The sequence below is a fragment of the Lepus europaeus genome, chromosome 4, assembly GCF_033115175.1.
Source record: "Lepus europaeus isolate LE1 chromosome 4, mLepTim1.pri, whole genome shotgun sequence".
NCBI classification, from domain to species: domain Eukaryota; kingdom Metazoa; phylum Chordata; class Mammalia; order Lagomorpha; family Leporidae; genus Lepus; species Lepus europaeus.
The window spans coordinates 140922014-140934394 of NC_084830.1; the positions used below are offsets into that span (position 1 = coordinate 140922014).

Consider the following 12381-nt stretch of genomic DNA (forward strand, 5'->3'; position numbering starts at 1 on the left):
ACCAACAGATGGAAGACCTCTCTCTCTCGACCTCTCGACCTCTCGAATAAATAAAATCTTTAAAAGAAAAAAACCAAAGGGATGGTGAACAATAGCCTTGCCCTACTAAACACCAAAGTATCTGACAGTACTAAGCAAGTCTATGACAGTACACTCAGAAAACATGGCAGGCCGAACACGAAGCTCACACTACCATCCTGATAGAACTGCTCAATGTTTCCACCCCAGAAACAGAAACTGTCTCAACTCCTTAACATTAAGTCAATCCTCACTACACTCATGCATTTGCATAAAAATGGAACAAAGGTGTATCTGTTAAAAGAACTGGATTTCTCTGTGCCATTCTTGTGATTTATGTCATGTACCCCAAGGTTTCTGCCTGGATCCCACTAAACACTGCTGCAGAATCCCCTTTGTTCTCTGACTTGAGGCCCCCTGCGTGAGGGACATTTGACTATTTCATCTTATTTTACTGTAAAGAGGAACTGAAAGTCCCTTGAGATCCAGTGTGCACTACACCCAGCCTCATCACAAGGCAGTGGCTTCAGGAATGGAGTATCTGTCCACAGGGGGGCTTTGCATCTAGATTTCAGAATTCCTTGTTTGCTTAAAAGTGTGCTGTGAAGGTGGAATGTTTTTCTCTAAACCTATGAAGAAGAATAATTCAGTCCTTCATTGGGAAAAACAACAGAAGGCCAAGATTTCCCAAAAAAGCCATTGCTGCATTTTTGGCACCTGCAAAGATGTGCTTGCAAATTAGTTTTTGTTTTAAAGTCCCAGCACCTGCAATCTGGCAGTCCTGCAGCAACATGGCTCACCCGCCTCCCCCTTGGCAGTTCACCTTCTGCCTGCTCCCCCCATTCTCAAACCCAGCCAGAGCCACCAATCCCAAGGAGAGCATGCAGAGACAGGGAGCCATCGGTATGCGGAACACACTGTCACCCTTATATAGGTCACTGCCGGAGACGGTGCTGTGCATGTACTTAAGCCTGCTTCCGTTTCAAGCCCCATTGCCGCTCACATCTCCCACGCTCTAGCCTATGGTCCCCTGGGGTGACAGGGAGTTTCAGCCCCACAAGAACCCAGCCATCGACTCTGCCCACAGGCACTGGCCTCAGGAAGCCTGGCACTTCCAGAGAGCAAGCCATGCGGCCAAGGGCAACAGAGGCTTATTAAATGCAGAATGCATGCAATGTTACTCACCCTAAGGAGACAGGGCTGAAATCTATTGCACTTGACAGACATTTTCTATATGAATGCAATTTACTATGTCATTACCAGTTTATGTTTATATAATGAAATCAACTGTTTTTGTGAGGTGAATTACCCAGATTTATTTTTTGCAAGTTCATAATTAAATGGCAGTTAAATATTTCCTCTCTGTTTTCTATCTGTGCATCATGGAGACAGTCTTCAGGAAAGCAGGCAGTTAAACTATGATCATCTCTGAGACAGAGAGGCTGCCCGGGAAGGAAAAAAGTGATTGAAAAAGAAATGGGAGGGGATGGCGCCCAGAACCCTTTCTTCTCCAAGTCTCCCAAGAAATAACCACAGTCGGGACCTGGCTCCAGGGCCATGCTGTCTGCAAGCACACTGGCAGCGAGAGGGTGGACGGCTCCGGCGCGCCACGGCTTAGAGGTGAGGCTCTACCCTGCACAAGCAAAGAAACACCTCACCAGCCAGTCTTCTCCTGTGTGCCTGTAGGATTAGACCAGCCCCCCACAGGGAACAGCTCCAATCTCACCCCCCACTGCTCAGCAGTCAATGCTAGCCCCCCCCCCCCTTTTTTTTAATTAAAATGAAAACCAGCACAATATTATTGCTGGAATAATTTACCTGCCCAGACGTGGGGGCGTGAGACTGTCCATGAGTGTGACTTACACGAACGTGATTACGCACAGCCTTACTTGCTTCTCTGGGGAACCAGCTCATTACCTGAGACAGCCAAGAAGTCATCAATGGAAGTAATGTCATCGACAGCATCTGTGAGAACACGCACTTGCTTCTCCCACTGCTCCTTGAAAAGATCCATGTTCTCTTGGGCCAGCTTACTCTGTGGTTTTGCTGCCAATGCCAGTGCAGCATTGATAACCTGCAAAAGACAGGAAAGCTCCTTGTTGCTTCCTTCTCAGCGTCATGCAAAGAAAACGATAGGACAGTTTGGTCAGCACAGTGGCCATGGCTTTGTTTCCCGTGAATTTCACCAGGACACGATACCACGCGTCCCAATGTGACTACTACAAAGAGGAAGTAGAGAAGACTTAAGCGGTAAGTTTTCTGTCAAAGCAGTATTTTAGGTGGAACCTACAGATAATTGTAAAACAAACATTTCTCCACTCTGGGATGGCAACTCTTTACATCCCTGACATTAAATTCCAGACTTTTTTCTCCTTATACACGGACGTATGTCAGTATACTCCAAACCATCCAATCAGAAGTATATGCTACATTAAACTGACTATCCCGTTTCTTATTTGTTTTCTTTCTTTCTTTGAGAGGCAGAGTCAAAGAGACAGAGATCGATCTTCCACCTTGTAATTCAGTCTCCATAGGCCCACAAAAGCCAGGGCTGGGTCATGTCAAAGCCAGGTAGCAACAACTCCCTCCATGTCTCCCATGTGGGTGGCAGGAACCCAAGCACTGGAGTCATCATCTGTTGCCTCTCAGGCACATTAGCAGGGAGCTGGATCAGAGGTGTGAGTGGGACTCAATCTTAGGCCCCAGTCTTTGATGTGGGCTAGGGGCAGCCCAGAGCTATGGTCTGCCTTATTTAGTTGAAACACAAAGGGAAAGCGATAGAGGGGGAGACAGATATCTGCTTCTTTTAAATACTTCTCCAGGGGCTGGCGCTGTGGCACAGCAGGTTAAGCCTCTCTGCCTGTTGAGCACTGAGGTCCCATATGGGCACTGGTTCCAGTCGCAGCTGCTCCACTTCCAATCCAGTTCCCTGCTAATGATCCTGAGAAAGCATCGGAGAATGTCCCAAGTCCTTGGGCCCCTGAACCATGTGGGAGACCTGGAAGAAGCTCCTGGCTCCTGACTTTGGCCTGGCCCAGCCCTGGCCATCGCCTGCCATTTGGGGATTGAACTAGTGAATGGAAGATCTTTCTAACTCTTTTCCTTCAAAACAGCCCAGTTCTGACCACTGTGGCCATTTGGGGATTGAACCAGTGGATAGAAGACCTTTCTCTCTGTTTCTCCCTCTGTACCTCTACCTCTCAAATAAATTAAAAAAAAAAAAAAAAAAAAAAGCTACTTGGAAAGTATATGATTAAGTTTTAACAGAAATGTTAAGTTCTACTAACGTAATTCCCGTAGCCTGCAAGTGTGCAGTTTAGGCTCTGTTCAGTGTCTACAGCTGTGCAGCATTCACCACACTACATTTTAGAGCATTTTTCTCTCTCCAAAAAGAAAGCCACTAGCGGTAACCCTCCATTTCCCTCAACTTTCCTTTCCCCCATGCTCCAGCAATCAGTCACCAGTTTATTTTCCCCATTTTGTCTTCTTTTTTTAAAGATTCATTTACTTTATTTTAAAGAGTTGCAGAAAGAGGGAGAGACAAAGAAAGAGATCTTCCATCTGCTGGTTCACACCCCAGTTGACGGCACATGGCTCAGGCTGGGCCCTGCTAATGCTAGGAGTCAGGAGACTCTTCTAGGTCCCCCTCAAGGGTGGCGGGGACCCAAGCACCTGGCCCATTTTCTGCTCTTTTCCAGGCACATTAGCAGGGAGCTGGACTGGAAATGAAGCAGTGGGATAGGAACCAGTGCCCATGTGGGATGCCAGTGTTGCAGGCTGCTGCTTAACCCACTGCACCACAACGCCAGCCCTGAGGATTTCCCCATTTCTTAGGAGCAGAATTTAAAATGTGTGGACTTTCCTAACTAGCTGGTTTTACTTAACTATTCTAAAAGGTCATTCATACTGTAGTATGTGTCAGTACTTCCTCTCTTTTCACTGACAAACAATATTCTACGGCATAAAAATGCCACACTTTACTTATCCCCTCATTGTTCATTGGTTGACGGATATCTGAACTGCCTCCCGTCCTCGGATATGTAAGCCTTACATTTAAGTTCTGTGTTCTCATTTCTCTTGGAATGGAATGAAATTGCTGGGTCCTGTGGCTGAACTTGAGGCTAAAACTGTTGAGGAGCTGCTGCTTCACGTCTTCGCACAGCGGCTGCACCACCATCTGACGTCCTCCCTAGCATGTGTGAGGGCCCCAGGCTACTTCCCCGCTTTGCTGGGGGCGAGGCGGTACTGTCTCGGCTGCATTTCCCTGGTGGCTAACGGAGTGGACCTCCTTTCAGGAGCTTACTGACCACGTGTGTATATTCTCTGGAGAAATGTCTCTTCGGCTCCTTTCATTCCTGAATGAGGGAAACGCTGAGTGGCATGCAGATCAGCTGGGGGAATGACGAGGCCGACTTGCAATGGGAGAGCAGGTGAAGAAGTTTAAATGTATATTATGAAAAAACTGCACCTGGAGGTCAAATTTTTTCTACACCAAAATAACCACCATTTAATGCCATTTTCCACTAACGTTTTGGAGCTCCCTTTTATAAAGAGCATTTATGGGTTACAAGGAATAAATGCGTTTATGTAACATCCAGCAAGCCGGCAGCAGGGTGTGGGACATTTTCACCTTTGGATCGCGTGTCTAACTCTCCTCTTGCTGAACAGAAGTTATTAACTCAGCCCTAAGAAGCCACTGATGGTGGCCACTTGAATAAGAGTCAGACCCACCAGGCTGGGGCCACTATTCCTCATCCCTCTAAATGCTAACAACCGGTAGACCATCAACATGTCAATTACAGATTAACAAATGCAGATAGCTCAAGTTTTCTAATCAATAATAGCCCTCTGCTTTGCAAAGAGTTTGGACTTGGGTGGTAATGTGGAGACGGAGACGTCCGTCTGCAGCTGCCCACCTGCCGCCTGGCCAGGCTTCTGCTCTGCTTCTTCTTGCCGTTCCTTCTGTAGCTGCAGAGCAGACAGAGGTATGGCGCTCTTCATTAACTCAGGACTTCATGAATGTGTCCTCAGCATTTTCAGAGTGCAAAGAATATCTGGCTAGAGCCAGCACTGAAGTAGCTCACTAGGCTAATCCTCCGCCTGCGGCGCCAGCACCCCGGGTTCTAGTCCTGGTCGGGGCGCCGGATTCTGTCCCGGTTGCCCCTCTTCCAGGCCAGCTCTCTGCTGTGGCCAGGGAGTGCAGTGGAGGATGGCCCAAGTGCTTGGACCCTGCACCCCATGGGAGACCAGGAGGAAGCACCTGGCTCCTGCCTTCGGATCAGCGCAGTGCGCCGGCCGTACCGCGCCGGCCGCGGCGGCCATTGGGGGGTGAACCAACGGACAAGGAAGACCTTTCTCTGTCTCTCTCACTGTCACCTCTGCCTGTCCAAAAAATTTAAAAAAAAAAAAAAAAATCTGGCTAGAGAAAATGTTTCCTAAGACAGCCAAATCAACATGGGTAGGGCCCTGATTATGTTTCAAACACAGAGCATTTTCCATTTCAAAGAGAATCTGTTTTCTTTATTGTCTCATACAGCATAATAAGTGTAAAGCACTATGTCTAAGGTTAACTCTCCCCTTTTTGTCACAGGACTGTTAACAAAAGACATTTGGTAAAATTACTCATTTCTGATGACTCTTAGTAAATTAGGATTAGAAATATACAAACCAGTTAAATAATTATGTACACAGCACTTTGTTGTAAAACTCTGGAGTCATTTGCCTTAAAAATCAAGATGGTACTGACCAGTACACCCTACTGCTACCATGAGTTAAACAGCAATGGAATGGGCTTTTAAGCCAATAAAATGAGATGTGAAATGGAAACAGCAGAAAAAAGGTGTTAGTTGAGCAAATCACCTTTCAATGCAGGTGACCTTTGTTTATGCGAGAAACTGGTCTGTCAGCTGAAAGCACTTTAGAATGAGCAGTCACCCATCCAGCTACAGAAAACAGATACGCTGTCAACCAACAACCTTTCTATACCTTGGGGAGGTGGGGGTAGAAAATGAAAGGGCTGTCAGATCTTTAGAAGGCAACTAATATGTTATATGTGGGATTCAGTCTATTAAGAAATCAATATGACTGAAGAAACAAAACAAGTAGCTCAACTTCTCTGAGGTGGATTAACCAAACCTCAATCAATGGAAACACCCTCTGTGTTAAGGGGTATAGAGACCAGCACATTTATTCACAAATGAGCAAGGAAATTAGGTGTTGAAAACAGCTAAGAAAATCTTGGAGACAGAGAGTATGAGTATGAAGAGATGGCTAAATGCAAGATAAAGCAAAAGTATTAGGACAGGAGAGTCTGAAAACAGAATCTGTCACACAGCAGAATCCCGTGTCTGAGAAAATGACCCTGACTCAAGAACACAGTCAGAGATGGAAACCAGCGTGAGTGTCTACTCTTGCTCACTCAGGCCGCAGACAGCCACGAGCAAGGCTCTCACTACGACTGGGTTACACCACAGCTCTGAAAATGCCGCTTCTGTGGAACCACAACAAGTTGCTGCGTGTGTGTGGCAAGGGCGGACATCGATGGCAAAGGACCGGCCTTCCGCTACCAAACACGGCGTGAATGGTGCCACCCTCCGTCAGCTAAGGGAGCTCTCCTCTATTCCTGGCCTGCAGAGTTTTTATTAGGAATCGATGGTGGATTTTGTAGACCACTTCTGTTTCTTCTGCATCCTCTGCTGTCTTGTCTTCTTCCACCACTGTAGAGTTCCCCAAGGCTGAGGCCCTCACTGCTTTCACTCCTTTTCTACATGCCTCCCCCACCCCAGCAAGTTCACCTAGTCTCATGAATTTAAATGTTACCCACCTGCCAACCACTGCCTCATCTCCCTGAGACCAGCCACTGTAACCTCCAACCCATATCCCAACTACACACCAAAATGCTCTACTTGGATGGCTCAGATATTTCTAATTGAACATGTCCAAATAAAATCCATGATTTTCTTCTCCAAACTATGTTGAATAGGTCTCGCTCAAAATTCTTACATATTCAACTTCAAATGGAGTCTTGAAACTGGAGAACCATATTTCCATGGCCTAGTCAGTCTCCTAGGACAGACTCTAAATAATTACCCATTTCCTACCTTCCCCTCAAACCTGTAATAGCTCTGCCAGCACCCACACTCTTGGTTTATACTTCTGTTCCCTATTCAAATGAGAAGATGAGTAACAAATGTGATTGGACGAGAACACCTTTAGATTCCTATCTCCACATTTATCCATATTCTATATAAACCCCACCTGGCCAAGGGATCTCTGTATGCTGACTAACCTAGGGACCAATTCTCAATTCACGTTCTGTAACCATTTGAAATCAATTGTCACTTTTCCTACAAATACTTTTTTCACTTGGCTTCCTACAAACAACCAGCTGCTGATGTCTTCTGATGAGTCTCCTTTGCTGGCCACTGCTCACATCCCTCAGTCCTCAGTTTCCGTTCACGCAAGCCTCTGGTGACGTCATCCAGGCTCATGGGTGAAGTACCACGTACTCCGGGTGAAGTACCACGTACTCCTATGTATTAGTCCATCTCCTGTCTGCACAGCTCAACCAGACCTCCTCCCTGAACCCCACACTGCATCTTGTACATGTGACAGGCACCTCCAAAACCGAGCTGCTGATCTATCCCCCAGGAAACAAACGGCAGCTCCATCCCTCGTGCTGCTTAGGCTCAAACTCCTGAGATTTTTCCCTGATTCCTTTCCCTCTCTCCCACTTCCCATCTAACGCTTCAAGAAATTCTTTCACAATTTATCCAGACTCTAACCAGGACTTACCACTTCTGACGGTTCTCTGACCTTGTTAGCACAGTAACATCTTAATTTCTTATGGCTGTTGTAACAAATGACCATACACCCAGGGACTCAGAACACCACAGATATTTTATCTTACTGTTTTATAAGGCTAAAAACCAATGTATCATCAGAGCTGTGTGCTTTCTGGATTCTGGAGAATACAATCCTTGCCTTTCCCAAATTGCACAGGCTGTCTGACTCCTTGGCTTGTAGCCACAACACTCCAATCTCTTTCCACCATCACACCTCCTCCTGCACCCCTGGCACTCCTGTCTCCCTTCCGTAAAGACACTGTGCTTGCACTAGGGAACCCACCTGGAAAAACCTAGGATGCCCATCTGAAGATATAGGGTTATTCATCTCTGCAAAGACCCCTGACTTGGAGACAACAGTCACAGGTTTGAGGAATCAGGAAACAGACATCTGAGGTTGTCACTCTGCAAACCACAGTTTCTTCAAGTGTCTCTGCTGCTTCTCTCATTCAGAGAAATCTGCAAGCTCTTGTTCCAATCCCAGTTAGATCATGTCACTCTTGTACTCAAACTCTACCATGGCTTCCTATGTCACTCAGAACAAAACCCAAGAACTCACCAGGGCTCTCAAAGCACCCCCACTACAACTTGTGCTAGACATTCGCCCCGCCTTCCTCAACGCCTCCGCACTGTCACTCCCTCTGCAGGAAGCCTCCCACCTCACGCACCCAAGGTACGCACTGCCTCTGCCCTCAGGGCTCCAGGTCTGCTCAGCTGTCATAGTCTTGGTCTTTCTGGACCATCCTAACCACACCATTAAACGCAACGTAATCAAGACCTGTAATATGCAGCTAAAGCAGCATTTTGAAAGAGATGTATAGTATGACAATGTTTCAACGATAAGTTAGAAAAGGGGAAAACCTCAAAAGTCAATGAGTTAAAAGCTCCCATTTTAAAGTCAGAAAAAGAGCAAACTCCATGGAAGCAAAAGGAAAAACATAATAAGGAGTAGAAATGAAAAAAGGACAAATTACTAAGGCTCACTCGAGAAGTATCAGAAAATCTGAATATTCCTGTTAAAGCAATTGGATTCGCTGTTACAAACCTTTCCACAAAGCAAACTCCAGGCCCAGATGGAGTTTACCAACTCCCAGGCTTCACTGGTCAATCCTCCCAAACATCTAAAGAATAACTAACACCAATCAGACAGATGTCCCTTTCTTGAGACAACAGAAGAGGAAACAGTTTCCAACTTTTATGACACATGTACCAGACTTCACAAGAACACAACACAACACGCAACGTGTGAGTCTTACAAGATGACCACAGGGGTCTAGGGATCTTCATGCACAGACCCGGCCTGGGGGAGTGAAAACTCCTCCCATGGTTCCATCTGTCATTTTTTCCTACCCGACAAGAACAACGAGGTACAGGAGCCAACTCAAAACCATGGGTGGGACCACAGGGCTGCTGGACTGCAGGAGCATGAACCTGAGACACAAACACACCCTAGAAATCCAGAACCTCTATCCCAGGCTTACAGTAAACACACACGTCAACATAATAAATGTGTGTCTTCATGCTGCCGCATACAAAGCACCACTTAAAATCCTCGTCAAGTACCTAACCCGCCTGGGCGGCTCACTAACTGTCCATCAGTTAATCAGTCTGGACTCTGGAAGGGGCAACAGGGCCCAGGATCACTGGCCACATCGGGTCCAAGAGTGAAAAAAGCCCCTCAGTGAAGCCCTCAGCTCAGAGGGACGGCTACCAGATACCTTCACGGAGAGGTTCACAAGCATGTTTGACTCATCCCTCGCAAATTGAGACGTGACAGAAAAATCTAAGCTGCCAACTGTTTAAAATTAATGCAAGGTTCTGACAATAATGGGGCTGGAGAGACCACAGTGCCTCACTGAAAACCAACAACACACGCCGACCAGTTTTCCATCACCTCACCTGCAGACGCCTTATGCTACCTGCCACGCCGGGGCCTGCCCAGCCCGGTGTGCACAGCAGTGTGGGCAAGGGGCGGAGAAACCCAGAGGGAATCTGGAGAGCAGTGACACCTGGGGAGACACTGCTCACCCCTTGCAGATGCCCAGGCCCACTGCGGGCCGGGCACTGGCTGTCTAAAGCTCATTCCTTCCAAGATCTGAGTAAGAGAAACCTGCGAAGCAGGGGAAGAAAGGAGGCTTTGTGATGGCTCAAACCTGTGTGACAGGAACCAGCCACCCATGCTTGTGCACACCCACATTTTCATTAGAGTCTACCAGAGTCTCCATGGGATGCTGCTTTCCCTGGGCTTTGAAGAGCATTTATATAAATACTCTCGGTAGGTGTGATCAGTGTATGTTACCATCTGTTTCAGCAGATATGTGGAAGCATTGTCGCTTTTCAAGCATTTTAACACCAAACGGAGAACCAAAGACATGAAAAACAAAGCGCTGAGAGGGTAAAATGGCAAAGTGGAGCAGAAAGCACCCAACCTCCAGAAATCCACTGCATGTTTATTACACACAGCTGGGTCATCCCTCAATTTTCTAACCGTAGGGATAAGCCCACTGTGCTTGCTGGGTGCGCAGCCATCAATCCCTGGCAGATAGCTGTGGCTGGATTAAAGGTGAGCAACAGACAGCAGACGACGGCAAACTAACCCACACGGTTGGGGATCAGAATGGACACGGTGACTAACCCGAGGACCAGTTTTCCAGATTAATAAACACCGAGACAGGCCTGACTGAATCAGGTCACCCACCCTGAGTGTTCAGGGATTACCTACCCAAAAGTGCCAAATTCATGAACACTTTATTTTGAGGCTGGCTGCAGGCACAACACAGGACTTCACTGCTACGACCTCTGCTCGCTCCACTTTAGTGGCAGCCACTGCCATCTGGCAGGCTGGGTGGAGAGAGGTTACCAAGTGCTCAGAGTGCACCGTGAGCATTCTCCTCAGCCTCTTGCACACAAACACCACTTCCGTCACTTAGAAATCTGCCTGAGTGGCAAGGAGTATCAGACCTCACAAACACAGGGCTCCCCTTAAAGGAGGCAGGCAACACATTGAGTACTTAAAAAAGCATTCGTTGTTATACGTGCTTCAGAGTCTTTCTGGAGTGCCAGATGCTTAACCCAGCCTAATCACCAGGCTTCCAACGTGCTATTATTAGCAGAGAAGAATTCTCAAGCTTTTACTTTAGTGGCTGGCTGAATTAAGTTTTTAGCCTGTGCATCATCAGACTAACCTACCACAGAGGAAAGGAGCTAGCTCTGGAACCTGTCCTGCCCCCAGCACAGGTTATTAGGACAGAGTGGAGCTGGACAGCCACTGCAGCTCCCGGACGCACAGTCGCTTTCAGGGTTCCAGGACACCTCATGCTACAGAGCACCCTCCTCAAGGGGTACAAACTGGGCAGTGTGGTCACTACCCAGCAAGGGAGTGCTTCTTTTAAAGGCAAGTAAGCATTAATAGGTGATGCCAACACGAAGTGACACAAGCTTTTCTAAACTACTTGTGCTGTGCTTCAGTGATCTGTCCAAGTTTCCATCTGAAGTCTGGTTAAAAATAACAAAACATTCACATCATCTTCACACTAGCCAATACCCAACGTAGCGACACCGCAAAGTCCCAGTTGTACTCACCTGCGGACAGAGGGCTTCTAACTGGCTGGCAGACATCCGAACAAGCTTCACGCCTTCCTCGTTGTTCGAGATGGAACAGGCCAAGTTAGCAACCTATTACGGGAGAACACCACAAAAAGATCTGTGAACTTTGTTCTCTTCTGACTGCTACAGAAAACAAGCATGTCCCCGACCTTTCTAGAACAGATGACAAGAGTGCCAGTGGCGCATCCCCTTCCCAAAGGCTGATGATCTGCTTCCCAGAACACACATGAAGGCTCTGTGCTGAGTAAACCACACAGACTCGTAACACGTATGGCACTGCGAGGACCTCAGGGCCTGCACTCACAGGCTCTGCGTGAGCTCTAGCCTGCTGCAAGGAAGGCACAAGAATGGAGGAGAGCTGAGGAACCACGGGCATTTGGAACTGTTAGTAGTATCCTCAAAGAAACACTCATTCTACAGCTGTTTACAAGGAAGGAAATCGGACTCCAAGTTGCTATTCTCATTTGACGGGTGATTAGGTGCTCAGTTTAAGACATGATGAGTTTTACTGGAACAAAGCCTATTCTTCAAATCAAACACAGGTAAGCCAACATCAAGATAGATCCAAGAGCGTCCACATCAGGAACGGAAATGATAGCAGCGATGATGGGCCGTGGGGAGGAGCAAAACTGCCCTTCAGCTGGGCTCTCCTGGTTGACACCCGCTTAATCGGAACTGAAATCTTGACCTTCCCACCCAGCTACCTCAGTGATGCAGCTCAGAGAGTCAGAAACCACCTTTCCCAGTGGTGTCACACACACTTCCTTTGCTGATGTCCTGGCAGTGTGTAGGGTGGCGCCCTGGCGTGAAGGCTAAGGCTATGATCAACTCACCTGTGTTTCTAAATCAACAGGCTTGTCAGTTCCACCGGCAGCACCAGGGCCCAACAGAACACATGCTGAGGCAGTTTCAC

General features: G+C 47.4%; 1 protein-coding gene across 1 annotated transcript in view; it reads right to left on the reverse strand.

The window, feature by feature from the left end:
• Window positions 1-12381, reverse strand: part of CTNNA1 (catenin alpha 1) — a 168422-nt gene that overhangs the window by 13597 nt on the left and 142444 nt on the right. The window contains exons 10-11 of the mRNA XM_062189066.1: window positions 11445-11537; window positions 1936-2092 (exon numbers count right to left, since the gene is read on the reverse strand). Of these exons, the coding sequence (XP_062045050.1) occupies window positions 1936-2092; window positions 11445-11537 (250 nt within the window). The remainder of the gene's footprint in view (window positions 1-1935; window positions 2093-11444; window positions 11538-12381) is intronic.